A 19,439-nucleotide genomic window follows, 5' to 3' on the forward strand; every position below is an offset into this window, starting at 1 on the left:
GGTCACACAGATACTAAGTGGCTGAGGACAGATTTCACTCACAAAGATGAATTTTCCTGATTCCAGCCCCAACACTCTGCCCCTCATGACAGGGGTTAGGACTGGACAAGTAGATCTGAGCATCATCTGCATAGAGATGATCATTGAAACCGTAGGAACTGATGAGTGAAATACCAGAGAGAGAGAGAGAGAGAGAGAGAGGCCTCAAGACAGAACCATAGGGTACCCCCAGTGTCAGTGGGCATGATGTGGATGAAGATCCAGTAAAGGACACAAAGGAGAGATTAGAGAAGGGGACCAAGGAGAGAGTGGTGTCCTAAAAACTTAGAACTGTTTCATAAGTGTCTTCCCAGTTTTCTCTATATTTTTCATACTGGTTTACCTTCATTGATGAATAGCTTTCTGTTAACATTAATGTACCATAATTAACCATTCTTCTCTTGTTGGAAAGCTAGGTTGTTTCTACTTTACCCTAGAAAGAGATTATTATCTAATCCTTAGCTGTACACTTACATAGCAGCAGCTGAACAGAGGCCACTGGGAAAATACTCCACTCCTTTCATACTCCACTCCCTTTCATACAGACCTCCTGGCTCCCATATCACTGCAAGGCTGCAAGAGGTCTGGATCCAAGGGCAAGCCCCATATTCTAGAAGAGTGACCAAGGAGTAAATGCCCTGTATCCCCCATTTTCACTTTCAGTGAGACAGAGCCTGAGAGGATGAGCAGTTATGAATTGTGTATCTCATTATATTATCTTTTCCCCAAACCCACCTTTCTTCCAAATTTCCCTATTAGTGTTGGACACCACCATCTAGTTTCCCACATTTGCAACTTTAGCTTCATCTTTGTTTCCTCACTCTCCTTTGTCCCATGTATCCAATCAGTTACTCAACTACCTCCATCTTATTTCCATAATCAAATCTGTCCTCTTCTTTCTCCTCACATGGTCACTCCTCCAGTTCAGGCTGTCATCACCTTTTGCCTGACCTTATTTAAAAAAAAATTATTTTATATGCATTTATAATTTGTCCTCCCCACTACCCCCACCTATGGAAAAAATAAAAAGCAAAGAAAACAAACCTTTCATCATTAGCATGCACAGCCTAACCAAACAAATACCCAAGTCTGTCACTTCTCTGGTAGGAGGTGAATGGTTTGTTTCACCTCCAGTCCTCTGGTTTCATGGTTTATCACTTCATTGACCAGAGTTCTGAAGTTTTTCAAAGTTGTTTTTCTCTATCATGTCATTGTCACTGTATGAACTGTTCTGGTGGCTCACTTTGCCTTGCATCAGTTTAAAGAAATCTTCCTACTTTCCTCTGAAACTGCCTATTTTTGCATTTCTTATGGCATTATACTATTCCATTACATTCCTATACCACAATTTGGCCATTTTCTAGTCAGAAGACAGCCCCTTAGTTTTCAATTTTTTGGCTATTATGGAAAGAACTGCTATTTTTGTTCCTACTGATCCTTTCCCTCTTTCTTTGATCTCTTTAGGGCATAGGCCTAGTCGTGGTCCAGGGGATCAAAGGGTATGCACCTTTTAGCAACTTCTGAGGCATAATTCCAAACTGGCTTGTACTATTTCAACAGTGTCCTATAACTTGACTCCCTGCCTCAAGTCTTTCCTCTCTCCGATTCATCTTCTACACAACCACCAAAGTGATTTCCCAACAAATTTCGATGGCTTCCTAAAGACTCTAGGATCAAATATTATTTTACCCATATCTCCTCCTTTTAAAATGCCTATTCTTGTATAAGTTTTATAACACAATTGTTAATGGCACTTGTATATAATTTATAAATAAGCAAATATACACACATCAGAGGAAACTCGACCTTTTTTTTACTGATAGGAGTATGATATAATAAAAAAGCTAGTAAGCACTGCTACATGCAGCACCAAGTGAATTAGGTGCCCACATGGAAGGGGAGGAGTAATAATAATCATAATGATCGTAACAATAATAGCTGACATTTGTAGAGGCTTACTATGCACACGGCCTTAAGTGCTTTATAACTATTTTCTCATTTGGTCCTCAAAAAACCTTAGAAGGCAGGTGCTATTATTCCTATTTTACAGATGAGGAAACTGAGGCAAACAGAGGTTAAGAGGCAAACAAGGTCATACAGTATACAGTATAAAGTATCTGCAGTCAGATTTAAACTAGGCTCTTCCTGACTCTGGGCCTGGGGCTCTATCCACTTCACCTAGCCTAGAAATGGATATCTGCAAAGGGCAAAGGGGAAAAAGAGAAAGTAGAAGATTTAAAATTATAATTGGGGATAAAAGCAGGAGAAAAACAAGAAAGGAGTAAATGGAGGGAAAGTTTAATAACAAACTACAGAAGTCCATTAATATTCATTCTCTACACCTAGCACATTCCTTCCCTTTCTTTCATTCTTCACCTGCCTAAAAAACAAAGAAGCCCAAAGTGGACAAAAGTATAAAAGTGGAATTTCTGTAGCCAAAGTTAACCATTTAAGGGTAAGGAAAACTAATCATTTCAAGAAATGGAGCCTTGCAGGTTGCCATCAAGTAGCAATAGGCCCAGAAAGGTTTGGGGGTGGGAAGAGAAGAAAATGGACAGAAGGGTGGATACAAACAGGTACTGCACAAAGTAACATGAAAAAGAAATAAGCATCATGAAGGAGTAAAACCACCCTTCATCTAGAGGGTAAAAACACACATAACTAAATGAAGAAACAGACTACCAGATGAATACTCAGAGAAAATGTTGATCCTAGAAGACACATTTTGTTCATCTTCTAAAAATTAAATACAATGAGGTTAGAGAGTCTTCTGGGTTGTTTTTGAGCACTAGGAGTGGCAGGTATTGAGGGGGAAAGGTCAAGGAGATTCACTTGGGTCCATAAGAAAAGGCCTATGATGTGGGTGGTTAAGTACCAGTCTATCTCCTTCCCCCATTCAATAAACTCCAGTGGCTTCCTATTCCCTCTAGGTTCAGTCATAAGCTCATGTTTGGCTTAAAGCCCTCCACAACCTGGCTCCAACCTATACATTCCTCCTGTTTCTGCACTCTAGAGTCCAGCCAAACTGGCCTTTTCTTTTCCTCATATACAACACTCCATCTCTGCAGCTTGGCACACACTGTGCCCCAGGGCCGGGAGTGAACTCATAACTCACCTTTGCCTCTTGAATCTCTAAAATTCTACTTAAATGTCACCTTCTACATGACATTTTTCCTAATGTCCCCACATAAATTTATTTTGTATATACTGGGCAGTTTCACTTTGATTCTCATAGCCTCAGTGCTTGCACACAGCAGGCACTTATTGCTTACCTGATTGATATAAACCTATCAGACCCAAAACTGTATGAGTCTAGATTGTGTGTGTGTGTGTGTGTGTGTGTGTGTGTGTGCGCGCGCGCGCGCTGTGAGAGTGAGAGTGAGAGAGAGAGAGAGAGAGAGAGAGAGAGAGAGAGAGAGAGAGAGAGAGAGAGAGAGAGAGAGAGATGGGCATGGGCAGGGAGGCAGGGAAAGAGAGAGGGGAAAAAAAGAAGAGTGAGTTAATGAATGTCTATGCAGGCCAAAAGAGTGAAGAGATGTTCCCTTCTCCACTGAACCCAAAGGGAGGTATCCAGAGGTGAGTTTCTCATACTAAAAAAAGCTGACAGAGCAGGATGATACTTGAAAAAAAGATGGTAAGATATATTTAATTGAAACTTTTAAAAAAGTGTTATATGGCTTACCTTGGAACAGATATAAAATGCTGGAGAGAAGAGAGCAGACAAGTTGAATAATCATACCTCAGTACAGGAAAATGTTCATCTTTCCCAGGAAAGTTATGGATTATAGCACTTGTCTGTGCTGCCCTGGGGGATTTCATTTCTGACTTGGTGGAACTCTAATCTGATTTTAGAATATCACCCCAGTCATTATTTCCCCTCCAACCTGGAAATCAAGAAAGAGAACTCCAACAGTGTTTCTCTACACAAACTAAAGGGGTTTGGTAAAAGCTTTCACTTTTTTTTTTCTTTTTTTTTTTAAGTGAGGCAATTGGGGTTAAGTGACTTGCCCAGGGTCACACAGCTAGTAAGTGTTAAGTGTCTGAGGCCGGATTTGAACTCAGGTACTCCTGATTCCATGGCCGGTGCTTTATCCACTGCACCACCTAGCTGGCCCAAAAGCTTTTGTTTCTTAACTGTAGCTTGCTCTGGCCTCAGCACAGCAGCTACAGCAGGGCTGAGGCCCTGGGAAGGAGGTAGGTTGGGGGAATGGGGTGGGTTTTTGGGGTGGTGGTGGTGGTATCCATTTTCTGTGTGTGTGTGGCAATGAAGGTTAAATGACTTGCCTAAGGTCACACAGCTAGTAAGTGCCAAGTATCTGAGGCAGAATTTGAACTCAGGTCCTCCTGAATCCAGGGCCAGTGCTTTATCCACTGCACCACCTAGCTGCCCCTGGGTGGTATCCATTTTAAGAAGTGAGGTCCAGAGGTAGCTAGGTGGCACAGTGGATAAAGCACTGGCCCTGGATTCAGGAGGACCTGAGTTCAAATCCAGCCTCAGACACTAGACACTAGCTGTGTGACCCTGGGCAAGTCACTTAACCCTCATTGCCCCTCTCCCCAAAATCATATCAGTCTTGCAGAAAGGTAAAAATGTAGTGAAAGTTTGATGATTAGGAAATCCTGAACCAGATATCCAGTCACAACCCACCTCACTACCATTCAGAGGAAATGATAAACGCATAGTATATTGCTGCATGAATTTATTACTATAAATATAAACAAAAAAACTAACCAATCAGACTACATCAAATAATAGCACGTTTCCAGGATGAGCAAATCTGCGCTCCATCGTTTAAACAAAGTACTGGCACCAAAACTGAAGAGGCAGGTCATGATGGGAAAAGGGAAGCAGCGTGCAGGAAGGAGAAAGCCAGACTGTGTCTATGGGCAGCCAGGACAGGAAGATTGGGACTAGGGAAAACCCTGGGGTGCTGTGGGGAAAAGCTATGTGCACAAAGTAGTCTGTCTCCAGAAACAGGAAAGAGCCATGAGTAGAAGTCACACAGCAAAATCCACAAGTGGCAATTACAGGAGAGTTTAAAAAAAAAGTTAGTGTCTTCAGTATACAACTCTACTCCAGTCTGTCCCACTGTGCAAAAACAAGGCACCCGATACAAGGTCTCTGGACAAAACTATATGCATCGATGAAGATAGAGAAAAAAATATTGCCTGCTCAATGACAACACACACACACACACACACACACACACACACAAACAGGCTGCTAGAAGGCCACCTCTAAGAGCCAGTTATTCCGACTCTCCAATACCTGGACTCTGAGGAGCCTGTCTTCTCATCTGGAAATCTGTACCTGCAGTTTAAACTAAACATACTTGTGTAAACTGAACGTAACTGTTGTCTGTTTTACCCCGTAGCAATAACTATGGGGCAATTCTGTAGGTTTCTGGTGACTGCAGCTTAAAAAGGAAGACTGGGCCTTTCTCCATCTCCTTGGCCCCACTGCCTTTAGATAGGCTTAGTTTGTGAGGAATGCCTACCCTCCCCCCCCCCCCAAGAGTCTTCATATTGCAGGCAGGGTCTTTGTGTCAATTTCGGCATGAATACTTAATGACCTTCTGAAAAAGCCTCATTGAGGAAAGTGACCTTGGAATGTTACTTCAATTTGTGGCATATGGCTTGTGCCTCAGGTTCCCTATTAAGTTCCAAACGAATGCTCGAGAGAACTTGTTGGAGGGGGTCCAACTTCTGGCAAGAAATGCCAGACATTCTTTGATGTAAGGTCAAAAAAAAGGTCCCATTCATGGGGCTTGGTCTCTTCCTAAGCTGTCTCTGCTAAGTCCAATCTAGTTTTGAAAAAGCCATTTACCTAAAGACTCCAAATCCTGAGGGTCCAGGACTGGGGATTGGTGAGCAAAATTTATTATATATTATACAACAGAATTCACTCATTCCAACCCATTTAGGTTAAGTCTCCCATGGGGGGGGGGAGGGCAGGGCAATGAGGGTTAAGTGACTTGCCCAAGGTCACACAGCTAATAAGTGTCAAGTGTCTGAGGCCGAATTTGAACTCAGGTCCTCCTGAATCCAGAGCCGGTGCTTTATCTACTGCACCACCTAGCTGCCCCCTAAGTCTCCCATTTTACTAAAACAGAATCAAATCTGCCCATGGGTAAAAATATCTACCTGCTGAGGTCAATGTTTTTGCTGGAGGCATTCACTGAATTCCTGTTTGGCTGCTGTTGAGCTAAATCAATTGAAAACTAAGAACAGACAGTACTGGGATCATTTAATAGATATCATGGCTAGATCAACTGAAGCATATACAAGCTGTATCTCAAAGAAAGCCCTTCTTCTGCAGAAAGTAATAGCTGGTGTATGGACCTCACAGTGAGTACCAGGGTTTGTAGAATTTTCCCTTTCTGCCAAGACATTTCCTTTTAAATGATAATGCAGAAAAGGTTATCTTGGAAGCAATCCATCTTGCATACCATCTAGAAGGGCAAGATCATGAGGATACTGAAATCCTAGGCAGACTGTGTTAATTATGGGGCAGGGGGCCTCCTTTATCTCTCAAACAGACTCCCCCCACTACAAACCAGGAGGGAGATACTAGATTATAAGGGCAGGAAGTATATCAGGTGCCTCTCCACGGGAAAGACAGCCTGTTTCAGGACTGGCCGTGCCAGTTTGGCAGCTGCTGATTTCAAAGGAGTTCTTAAATCCCCTGTATGACAGACACTCTGGCAACTTCTGTGAGGCTCAGCACTCAGAGAAAGGCACCTAACCGGCAGAAGGTGCATATGGTAGGCAAAGTGCTGACTCTGTTTAAAACCCAAATCTTTTTTTTCTGTGCTTCTGAATCCCAACCAAAATCCACAATCTCAAACCCAAGGATCCCTTGCCAGGGCACTTGCAAGGGAGGCCAAACCAAATGAAGGTAACAACTTCCAGACCTTCCTGCTTCATCTCAACTCAGATTCATGTAGTCTGAACTACCTTCCCAGAGAAGAGGACGCTCTTTGACTCAGGCGTCCCTTGGGGCTTGGAGGTCATTAAGACCTGGCAGAGTCTCTTTTGCTTCTGGAAAGCCATGCCCTACAACTCTCACCCTGAAAAGTCTTGGTGAAGAAATAAATGATCCTAGAGTCCCCTTGGAGGACAGGACTAATTGCCTTAAACCCAAATGGCCAACAGCTGAAATAAAAAGCAAAGAGAGCAGTCACATGATAAAGAGGCATGAACGAGAAGACACCACATGGACAGGCGCTGCCGTAAGAGGATCATGCTTGTGACAAGCATGTTGACGATGCAAACACCAGCAACAGCAAAAGGCTACTATGAGCCACTTTGAGTTACAAAATATACACTATATTTTCCTTCATAGACTTTGATTTGATTCCCCTCCTTCTCTTGCAAGGTCCCCCCCCCCAACACACAAAAAAACCCCACCAAAGTTAAAAACCCCCCTCAAAACCACCTTTGGGGAAAATGTCTCACCGGCTCCCTAAAATCTCTCCTGTGGACATAAATGCCACCTTAGGGAGCTGAGCAGCCCTGATCCCCAAGTTTCAGAAATATGCCAGGCTTTAAAAATGCAAACTGTGCCAACTCCAGGCTGGCCTTATAAGCAGTTACTTCTGCTCTGGGAGAAGGAACTACCTCCTGAGTCCTGCCTGCCCCAACCAATGGGGTATTGCAGGAAAAAAGCCCTCAGTGGCTCCACTGATAAAAGCTGCTGTCCTTCATCTTGTACCATTTACAAATAAATTTACATACAAAAAGGGAAGTAATCAGAGTGTAAGGTTAGCTGTGCTCTTTTGGTCAAAGTCTGTGTGGCATCTCAGAGCCTATTATTCCCACAGAGGATGGAGAGAGAGGAGAGTCTGTGCGTGTATTTTGGTGTCCAGTTCGAAAGGCCCCTTCACAAAGGCCTAATGAGCTGAAGGCTCCAAACCACTCCCTGGCTGAAATCTTAGAGAGCAGTCATTTCAGCCTCCCGATATTCAGGGTTGGGGTCACAGACTGGAGGCCGAGTAGAACCATTCACACTGTGGCTTTGGGGAGTCTCCATCGAGGCTGAACTTCCTAAGAAAGGAAAGGAACATAAAGTGAAAACTCCCAGTAAAGGAAAACACTAGTGACTGCATTTTTCTACGTATTAAATGTCCGTGACACGTGGAAGACAACAACAGACTTCTCAGATTTGTCCTTGTCAGAGTGAGAACACAGGGCCCCCTGGGATCGACTCAATGTGTTAATTCTTTGGTTTTTATACATGGGTCTCTGGCAAACAAACACTTTTGAATTCTGTACATCAGCAAAGGGGTGAAATCAAATGTTGAGAGAGAAGCCAAAGTAGAATGTACCCATGGAGAGGCAGGTGGACAGCCTCTATTGTACCACTGGGACTCTGGATAGGAGGGCTCAGGGATAACTTCTACGTGTCAACGAGCAGGCAAACAAGGCAAAAACTTCCTTGTATTTGTTAGTTTTGATTATAGACTATATTTTGGGGTGTGAAACACAACCCCCAGATGTATTTCTTGGCTTTCTTACCATGGAATTAAAATGGCCCACTTAGGGTCAAGAGCATCTGGCCTCTCTTCTGGTTTAAATTTTACTGACTATGAATCAGAGACTGCTTTATGAGATCATTTGTAAACAGACAAGAATTTAACTAACATAACATCCTCATGACAGAAGATGTGATGCCACATGGCATGGGTAGACAGAGGGCTAGGCTTGCAGTAGGTGGAAAAGCCCAGGCCAGGTTCAAATTGGACACATATTGGCCACCTGAACATGGGTGAGCCCCTTAATCTCTCAGTGCCCCGGGCAAAGCTCTAATGCTATAAATTACAAACGAGCTGCTGATCTGCATCAATGGAGGGAGTTTAAATACTGGGAGATCTCCCACACAGATGAAATCACAGGTACAGTCCAGGGGCAAAGACCAGAAGAACCACAAACCTAAATGAAAGGAAGTCAAAATCATCTCAGTCAAATAATGACCAAATTGGCATCTGACGACAGACTTCCTAAGGAACAGGGACAAGTTATGCTTCTAGCCATTAATAGCCAGTTTTGGGGAACTATTTTCAGTAAAAGGAGCCAAGTATTAAGAATTTGCTAATTGATAATTATTATTAACATTTTTTATTTTAATCTAAATTTTATTTATTTATTTATTTAGCAGGGCAATGACTTGCCCTGGGTCACATAGCTAGTAAGTGTCAAGTGTCTGAGGCTGGATTTGAACTCAGGTCCTCCTGAATCTAGGGGTGGTACTTTATCCACTATGCCACCTAGCTGCCCCCCCATTTAAATTAAAAAAAAAAAATTGGTGCTTCAAGAAGTAAACAAGAGCTTGCTGGAAAATCCACTTTGTTGTAAAGCATCCAGATTCACAGAGAGATAAATCAGGTTTGATCCTTTGCTTTACAGAAAGATCCATGGTCTGTAACCCAGGGGAGGCCCATTTAATTCTATTTTTAGAAGGCCTACATACACACCTGGGCCTTGTGTTTCCTATCCCTAAGCAAAGTCTTATAATCAGCAGCAACAAAAACATGGAGGTATAAACCTCTCTTGTGTTTAAGTTGACGCTTAGAAGTGATAAAATAGTTCCTTCAGTTTCTAGTGGCAAAATGCCATAGTTTACCTACTTGTCACACTAGAATTATTCCCTATTCAATTCATCTTATGTTCTCTTCTTCATGGGCCAGGGAAGGGGTACTCTGTCTTCTGCTTCTTGGTATTCCCCTATACCAGAGATGTAAAACTTGGAAGGGGGATGGGACCAGATTAAAATGTAACTGGGGAACGTTTAACAAAATAAATAAAACACAATGCAACGTAATGTTAATTTGTGGTTTCCTCAGCCACAGGAATGTGTTTCTCTGAGTTTGACCCCACTACTCCATACCAAACAAAAGCTGGAAAAGTACTTGAGGTAAGTGTGAAGGTCCAGCAACTGCTGGGAGTGGGGGGCATTCATTTCTCACCTGTGCCCAGTAGGTTTCAGAGATGAAAAGGGAAAAGGCCTCCCTTCTGCAGAGAGAGTAAGAAGCCTCAGGAGCAGGCTGAGGAATAGCCCATTACAGCCTGTGCTCCACGCAGAAAAGACATTCTTGAGGGTATGGGGGAGAACAGTAATAGATTGAAAGACTTCTTCAAGGCCAGCAAGTATCATGGCAACATCTTTTATGTTACAGATTTTAGCCATAAATCAGATTTCTGCCCATCAGTTACACCACCTGATAAAAGTAGTCAAGGAGCCCACAACCCAAAAGGAAACACCACAAATCCCTCGGTAGAGCAAACGATCAACCCCAATTTATTTGTGTGAATCTGGATATCCCACAACAAATAGCTCATCTTTATTCCTTGAAACACCACTTTAAGAAAAAAAGGAACTGTTCATCCTCTTCCCTGCTCTCTTAGAACGCCCACACAGAACATCTTTTCCCCATGCCCTGAGTGGCTCACTGTGGCACAAAAACACAAACTGCTGTCTTGTGGGTGCTGATGTCCTCAGGTTCCTGAGCTATTTTCCCCTATTAGGGCTATGTTCACCTTCCTTAAATATCTGAATCCTTGGGTAAGATCTGTGCAGTCCCTTCTGTCTCTTTCTCTGTTGTCAGACTGCCATCTGTCACCAATTCTGCCCCTTCCAGTTGGCCTGGACCCTCCCCACTTCAGTTTTGCTAATTCCCAGCTTCTGTGGCTTGAGAAGTCATATAGGCAAACTTGTCAGAAGTGTCTAATTAAGTGTAAAGAAGTTCCGGGTGATGGTAACATCTTTACTCCCTGGTAACCATTTTCTACTGGACTGGATTTCACACTGGAGTCATTCTGACTTGGAACACAAGCTGGTTCTCAACACTGAGTCAAGTGCATGAGCATTTGACATGATACTGACTCCCTGTCATCTATTTTGACCAGAGGCTTTGGGGGTTTTGTTATGCACCAGAAAGAGCCAGATTCCTGTAATATAAAAGCCCTGAATCTAGACTCAGGAGACCGGAGTTCAAATCCAAGCCCTTACTATCTTGGCTAGATAAGACCCCTTTACAATAACTCTGGCTTCCACATGTTGGGAACTGCTGGACTAGATAATCTCCAAGGTCTCAACCCTTTGATCCTAGACAGGTGATCCTACTACTCTCTGGATCAGTCAGTTTTACCAATTTAGGATTACAAAAGCAGGGTCTCCCTTATTAGAACAAACCATGGGGGAGAGAGAGAAGGGACTACTCAGGTAATTCTCCTGAAAAATGATTGCTCGCCTTAGTAGCCAGAAGAAACCTGGCAAGCATAATTTTCTTTTCTTTTTTTTTTTAGTGAGGCAATTGGGGTTAAGTGACTTGCCCAGGGTCACACAGCTAGTAAGTGTTAAGTGTCTGAGGCCGGATTTGAACTCAGGTACTCCTGACTCCAGGGCTGGTGCTCTATCCACTGCGCCATCTAGCTGCCCGGCAAGCATAATTTCCCATTTCTTGTCATCTTTTATGAGTGCCTTTGAGGGGCACGGTGATCTGCAAAACCAGTTGGACTATTTTCTTCAAACTTCTTTGTGGGTACAAATATCTATGTCTTGCTCTATTTTCTTGAAAGATGCCTTGGCTTCCTGGTGGCTTAGCTTCCAGAAGAAAAATTTAAGGCTATTACTTCTCGTCTATCTCATTAGGTCCAACTAGAGCGAGTAGCTAAGAGAAGGGAATTTATCTGGGCATACAAATGCATAACTGCCTAAAGCACTCATATTTTCCCAAGTCTTTAGCTTCATTATTATGTCACATTTCTATAGTCCTTTAAGGTTTGCATAACAGAACATCTGTAAAACGAGAGTGGTGATACCCTTTGCTTTCTGACACTTGTGTGATAGGCGTTTTCTACTATATTGAATTTCCAACTGGAGTTATTTTCATTTGAAAGACAAGTTATTTCTCAATATATGCTGGATAACCTGGCACCTGCCTCTCATTAGCCTTGAGAACTTAGGGAAAAGGAGGCTCAGTAAATCTCATATTTTCGGCACAGCCTGTTTCAAGGCTGGTCCTGCTGTCTTAGTCTCTTTAAAACTGCATTCTAATGAATAAATGAAAATACCCAACTCAGTATCAGGCTGTGGGCAGAATCCTGAGTACAGAAAAGTCTGTTGGGTCCACAAAGGCACAGGTGGTATCTAGTGGGGGAGCTCGTGGTTTGGTGGGTAGGATGCTTGCTCTAAGAGGCAGATAACTTGGGTTTGAATTCTGTATCCACAAGCTACTTGTTCTTGGGCAGGTCATCTTCTTGGAGTCTCATTTTTATCCTGTTTACAATAATGGGGTTGGTCTAAACTCTTTCTAAGTCCCTTTCCAACTAAAAATCCCAAGATCTTCAGTACTAGAAGCTGGCAAGAGAATGTCTCAGTTCAAACAAGGACATCAACATGAAAGGGACAAATGATACCATCCATAAAGGATAACAAGGATACTGGGCAAGACAGTATGACTTTCCCTGATCTGACAGAAAAAGAAAGACTTGACAGACCTGCATGTTCATTTACATTTGGACCTAGGCCACTTCTATGATGAAGTCAATGATGCCCACACAAACACATTTATACAATAAGGTTGCTGCATTCAAAATCTCCTTTTAAAGGGCAATAATCTCTGTTAATTTGATTCCTTTCCTTTTCATCACTCCAAGTCAGTGTAGGTGATTCTGTTAGTTCCTAGTCACATGAAATGACTTTAGTTTTTGTAGACACAGTCAGCTGAGTCATTCTTTTTGGAGACCCCCAAAGGCATAAAAGTCCCTGACATCCTCATTCAGATGGTAGGGGGGGCTGATTTTTGATTCTATCATATGACCCCATTTTCCTGCAAACTGCCACTTGGGCTTTCTCCCAAAGAGCAAGGATTCTTAACCTGGGACCCACAGATTAAAGGGAGACTGTGAACTCAAATGGGAAAAAATTACATCTTTATGTCTATATAACTAGTTTCCTTTGTAATTCTATGTATTTTCTTTTATGCATTTTTTTGTGTCTTTTACTGCTTGTTACACTTGTTTTGTTTTGTTTTTAATTCAATTTTTTTCTTTTTGGTGGGGGCAATGAAGGTTAAGTGACTTGCTCAGCTAGTAAGTGTCAAGTGTCTGAGGCCAGATTTGAACTCAGGTCCTCCTAAATCCAGGGTCAGTGCTTTATCCATTGTGCCACCTAGCTGCCCCTTTGATTTTTAAAAAACTTTATATGTATTTTTATTTGTACTATATTATATGTGTATTTAAAACATTCTGAGAAGGGGTTCATAGGCTTCACCAGAAGCCAAAGGGGGCCAGGACACAACAAGTTTAAGAGCCCCTGCTTTAAACTAGAGATCAGACCTCAGCTGCATTATGGATTAAAGCTTACAGAACACGGAAAAGGTCTGGATGTAGAAACTGTGAAATTAGGGCTGTATACAGGGTAAGGAGTAGAAGAAATGACTGAAATGCTCATCTAAATGATTAAACCATTTAGAACATTTGAAATCCTTGGCAACTTATTTAAATGTTTTATCTACCCAAATACTTAACATAGTGTTTTACATGGAGCAGACACTGAACAACATTCAACTGGACTGAATTCATCAGACAAGACAAAACCCAATGAGGCATATGAAAGGAGACAACATACCATCTTATTCCTCTATACCAATAGAGCAGGAATCAGGACCCAGTGCTATCCAGAGAGGAGGGCAGAAGAGACAGAAAATGAAGGAATTATTAGAAAAGATCTTAGAACAGACTTGTCAATTTTGTAGTAACTCGAATCAAGTTAGAGCAAAATGGCAGGGATGTGAGGTCTGGAAACAATGTATTCAGCTTAAACCTTAAAACTGGTTTGCAGAAGCAAAGAAGGAAACACAAAATCATAACTCCTCTTTCTTTATCTCCCAAAAAAAGGGTGGGTCCTGGGACAAATTTTATGCACAAAAATCAAAAGCAATGTATCTCTTCTTCAACTGCGGGTAAACTGAAAATGAAAGACGTGTTCTTCACATAGAAGAGATAAATGAAATTCTTGGTTTCTCACTTCTAGGATTCAAAAGAGACAAATAGACTCAAGTTGTAGGCTCAGGTGCCTGGAAAACCAGAAAGAGCTTGTCACAGCTACTCTCAAAGATCTAGATGCCACATGTCCCAAGGGATTGAGAGTTTATCATCACACCGTGAGCTATAGAAAGTGAGGGAAAATAGCTTTTGGAAACCCAAGACTGGGTTCCTATTGTTTTAAGTACCTCAATCTAAGAAATGCAAATCTCTTGCTCTTTATTAAATAATGAACGTTTGCTTTCTCTCATTACTATTCATGTAAATGAGCCTCTCTAATGATTTTTATGGAACTATCAGGTAAACTGAACCTGTCAGATGATACTGTTTAATGAGACAGTTTAAAGCCTGAGACAGGAACAGAGAAATCAGCAGACAGAAGAGAAAAGCCAGGGCCAGTGTTTCTAAGGATTTTACCTCTGTTGGGTAGCACCAGAACAATTTCTTGAGTGTATCTGACCTCTGGCAGAAAGGGGCCTGCTTTATAACCATGCTCAGGAGAAGGAGCATGTGCCCACTCCCTTCACTGCCTCAATCATACAGTGACAACAGCCTCCTGGCTGTTCCTGGGGTACGACAGCACTTACCTGGCCTCCCGGCACTTTCTCTGGCTGTCCCTCAGCCTGGAACACTCTCCCTCCTCATCTCTGCTTCCTGGTTTCTTTCAAGTCCCAAGGAAAATCCCGCCTTCTACAGGAAGCCTTCCCCAATATCTCATACTTCTAGTGCCTTCCCTCTGGTGATGACTTTCTCTTTGTCCTGTACCTATCTTGTCTGTACAGAGTTAATTGCATGGGGCCTCCTCCATTAGGTAGTAAACTCCTTGAGGGCAGGGGCTGTCTTTTACCTTTCTTTATATTGCAGTGCTTAGGCTTAGTGCCAAGCACACAGTAGGCACTAAATAAATGTTTATTGACTGACAAAATGACCGAGATAGAAGATTCTGCAATGGTTGAGCCTGGAGGTGGGGAGGACTGGGAGGAGCAGGTGCCCTATGGCATGAAGAACAGAGAGTGGCTGGCACTTGTTAATAGCATCTAATCACTTCTTTCCATGTGTATATCTTCTCCCCTGCCCAACCTTTTTTTTTTTTTTTTTTGGATGAGGCAGTTGGGGTTAAGTGACTTGCCCAGGGTCACACAGCTAGTAAGCTAGTAAGTGGTCAAGTGTCTGAGGCTGGATTTGAACTCAGGTCCTCTTGAATCCAGGGCCACTGCTTTATCTACTGCACCACCTAGCTACCCTGTGTATATCTTCTCTAGGCCATCTCTCACCCTTTCTCTTTTTTCTTTTTTTTTCTTCTTTTGTTGTTATGGGGCAATGAGGGTTAAGTGACTTGCCCAGGGTCGCATAGCTAGTAAGTATAAAGTGTCTGAGGCCATATTTGAACTCAGGTCCTCCTGACTCCAGGGCCGGTGCTCTATTCATTGCACCACTTAGCTGCCCCTACGAAAGCTTTTATAGATTGTAGATGGGGTGACCACCTAACAATGGAAAGTTCCCTTTGGGGGTGGGGAAAGATTGAGTGAGAGGTGGTGGTCCAGACTTTTGGAGTTATCTCTGTCCCCTGGCACTGATCAGGCAGCAGCCACGCCTAACAGGCTTATGTCCCTTACTTCTCAAGGTGTCTGTCCTTTAGTTTAGCTTCGCAAGGAGAGTTACCCCAGACTCATATTCTTTAGTTTAGCTGGCCAGTTTAAACTTTAATACTCCTAAATTCCTTGATATGTCCCAACCCCATAAGAGTTTAAAAACTTAAAGTTTTAGATTCAGGATCTGAATATCCCTTTCCCTATTAACATCCTTCCAAAGCCTAACACGTCATTGCTATGGGCATGTTGCTCCCAAACCATATTATTATGAAAGGGCCCAATGACACTCTCTTGGGAGCTATGTGACCCTGAATTCTACACTATATTTGAGTCAATGGATGCCCTTTACATCCGCTATTATTACATTTGGTATTTTTCTGTCCCTTGAAATAGGAACCAAGCTATAAAATCACAGATTTGGAATTGGAAAAAAAAAAAACACCTTAGAAATCTTGTTCCATCCCCTCATTTTAAAGACAAGAAAAATAAAACCAGGGGAGAGGTCACACACAACCAATAAGTATATAGCAAAGGTGTGTGATGTTTAAAATCTAAATTGTGGTCGCCTTAAATCAGAACCTTCAGCTCCAGTCTAGTCTAGTCTAGAATTCCAGCCTGGTTGGGTTCTTCCTGAAGTCCTCCTCCACGAGCCTGCTTTAATCAGGAACCCCCTTGCAAGCTGTTTGTGGAAGCTTTTTTATAGATCTGGAACAGAGGCGGTCCTTACACACTGCTTCAAGGTGATTGGTTGGTGTCATCCAAATCCATTGGCTTTGAAGGTGTTCTCCAGTTGAGTTCACAGTCTAGTTTCTGAGAACAATACCTTCTTAGGGGATAGCCAGGTGTGATTACAATCCAATTAACTTGAAGTAGGCTTAATCAGCAGTCAATCACTCTCACTTGATTCAATCAGTATAGATTAATCTCCAGGTGGGTCTTTGAGTATCTGCTAAATCCCATTATTTCATCACAGGTGACAATGAGCTACCTTCTCCTGTAGTAAGTGACTACAAGGGATTCAGTGGCTTAAGACATTGTCATGGTTGGCCAGCTCAGACCGATTCAGCTAGTTTTTTTAAGACAAGTCTAGGAGTCCCTTGAATAGTAAGGCTGCTGACTTCAACCCCAGCTCCTTCTCAGAGCTCAGAAGGTAGCTGGTGGTATAGTTGATAGAGCCCCAAGCTTTATACCTGAGTTCAAAAACAATCAGAGACACTAGCTGTGTGACGCTGGGCAAGTCTCTGCCTGCCTCACCTTCTTTAACTGTAAAATGAAGATAATCTCGCAGGGTTGTTCTGAGGATCAAACAAGACAATACCTATAAAGGATTTAGCTCGGTGCCTGACACATAGTAGGGCTCAAATAAATACTTGTTCTTTTCCCTTCCCTCAGAGTGGTCATAATAGCAATCAAACACAAGGTGATAAATCACAAAAGGATGTTTAAGGTTTTTATTCCTTTTTTTTTTTTTTGTAGGCAATGGGGGTTAAGTGACTTGCCCAGGGTCACATAGCTAGTAAGTGTCAAGTGTCTGAGGCTGGATTTGAACTCAGGTACTCCTGAATCCACGGCTGGTGCTTTAACCACTGCGCCATCTAGCTGCCCCCTGTTTAAGGTTTTTAAAGATGCTTTTCCCCATTTTAAAACAGTAACACTTGTTTTCAAAGCTACAATGAAATTTAAGTTCAATTGCCCTGGTTTATCCTATTGTATGATTTAGCAACATTATATTTTCTTTTTTTACAATTTATTTAAAATTTTAAAATTATTTTTTAAAGCATTGTATTCTTTCAACATAATGCTTTTGATCTTTGTGTGTGTGTGTGTGTGTGTGTGTGTGTGTGTGTGTGTTTTTGGTTTGTGAGGCAATTGGGGTTAAGTGACTTGCCCAAGGTCACACAGCTATTAAGTGTTAACTGTCTGAGGCCGGATTTGAACTCAGGTACTCCTGACTCCAGGGCCGGTGCTCTATCCACTGCACTACCTAGCTGCCCCATGCTTTTGATCTTAAGGTCAATTCTTTTTTGGGGGCACAACAAAAAAATTTTGTTTTTAGAGACTAACTATTCTATTAATTAAGCCCTTGGATGATCACTGCTGACTTTAACTGAGAGGGTGGTAAAAGAAAGCAAGGGATTTTAAAATCCAGCCACTTAATTATAATTACCTCCAGGTATCATACAAAAATAGCAATCTTCCTGATTCCTAAAATGGAATCTAGAATTCTGTTCCAGGTTTCAGATAACAGTGTGATACTTCATTCTCTGTAATGAAGTTTTTTATCATTAAGACAAAATGGGGAACCTAGACATTTTTATAGTTGATTCTAAATCATCTTCATAGTATGGCTTCATTATTTACATTTCTAGAAATGTCAGCCACAGCTATGTTCAATGAAAGCACACAAATAGCAGTGCCTTCCCTCTGAGATTATCTCAAAATTTATCCTGCCTATATCTCTTGCCCCCATTCGATTTTGAGCTCCTAGAAAGCAGGCACTGTTTTTTCCTTTTCTTTATGTCCGCAGGGCACAGCAAAGTGTCCGGTATATAGCAGGCATTTAATAAACGCTTGTTGACTTTGTGTTATCTACCCTTCAGGACTACTCACACTACCTTGCTTCGGATTCACTGAAGCCACAGATTGAGGGTAGAAGACATAAAGCACCTCAACAAAACAGGTAGGACAACAAAGAAAAGGTTCTCCTTGCTGTGCTTTGGGGGAGCAGAGAGGAATGAGAAAGAAGGTGAAGACATCTTTCCCTTGTAGTGTCTTGGTTGGAAGAGTTACTTAAAGGCCCCAAGCATATTTCCACTCAAGTCCTTGGATTCAGTGGCTGACAGGGAAAAGACCCAGACAAGGAAGAAGCACTATCCGTGGCAGTAGTTTTGGGGGCTCTTTCTCCCGATGCTGACTGACACCTGCCTGTGCTAAAGGGTCTCCCCTCCCCACCAAGTTTAATCCTTGCTAAGTTCAGAGGCTCCTTGGGTTTCTAAAGCCTTCCCCTGTATCTCGAGAGTTGCAAGTGCCCCTGAACCAGAGACACAGTACTTTGGCTTGGTCCCACTGATTGCTATATTACTAAGTCACCTGTGCACCACTGAACAAGGAAGGCTTTTTCCTGTTCCCTAGTCATGGGATTGTTACCTGGTAAGTATATGTCCGCTGGAGGGTCAATCCCAGGTTGATTAAGGCTTCTGTGCTCGGTGCTGCTGTCCTGTAAGACGTCCTCTATGGATGGGGCTTGGCTCTCTAAATCAAAAGGAAAAGAATCACATTAGAGACCAATGTTCATAATGGAAAAGACACTCTCAGTAGCCCTAAGGACTGAGGCTCTGTCCTCTGACTGGGACATCTCTAAAACAGCAGAAAACTGGAAAAGAATACTTGAATTTAGCTACTATTAAGGTCAAACATGACTTAACATAGTCCCAGTAGCTTCATGTCTTGGATATTTCAAAAGGTTAATTTTTTTGGGGGGTGGGGTGGGGCAATGAGGGTTAAGTGACTTGCCCAGGGTCACACAGCTAGTGTCAAGTGTCAGACTGGATTTGAACTCAGGTCCTCCTGAATCCAGGGACAATGCTCTATCCACTGTGCCACCTAGCTGCCCGAAAAGGTTAAATTCTAAGTGTTCTCTCTTCTGTGGGAGTGAAGGAAACACAATTAGGGAGTAAGAGCTGAGGCAGAGAGAAAAGCCTCGCCATCCGTCCACTGGACTCCCTGCCCACCAATGAGCATCTCTGGAAGATACTGGCTTCT

The 19,439-nt window shown here is 42.5% G+C and overlaps 1 protein-coding gene across 2 annotated transcripts in view; it reads right to left on the reverse strand.

The window, feature by feature from the left end:
* Window positions 1–4,724: 4,724 nt before the first annotated feature.
* The window catches only part of MGRN1 (mahogunin ring finger 1), a 115,676-nt gene continuing 100,961 nt past the window's right edge, over window positions 4,725–19,439 (reverse strand). For both annotated transcript variants that reach the window (XM_043964034.1, XM_043964028.1), the window contains 3 exons: window positions 18,825–18,929; window positions 13,670–13,714; window positions 4,725–8,085 (listed from right to left, as the gene is read on the reverse strand). In XM_043964034.1, coding sequence (XP_043819969.1) covers window positions 13,674–13,714; window positions 18,825–18,929 — 146 coding nt within the window. In that variant the 3' untranslated portion in view covers window positions 4,725–8,085; window positions 13,670–13,673. The remainder of the gene's footprint in view (window positions 8,086–13,669; window positions 13,715–18,824; window positions 18,930–19,439) is intronic.

The sequence above is a fragment of the Dromiciops gliroides genome, chromosome 1 (assembly GCF_019393635.1).
Source record: "Dromiciops gliroides isolate mDroGli1 chromosome 1, mDroGli1.pri, whole genome shotgun sequence".
NCBI lineage: Eukaryota > Metazoa > Chordata > Mammalia > Microbiotheria > Microbiotheriidae > Dromiciops > Dromiciops gliroides.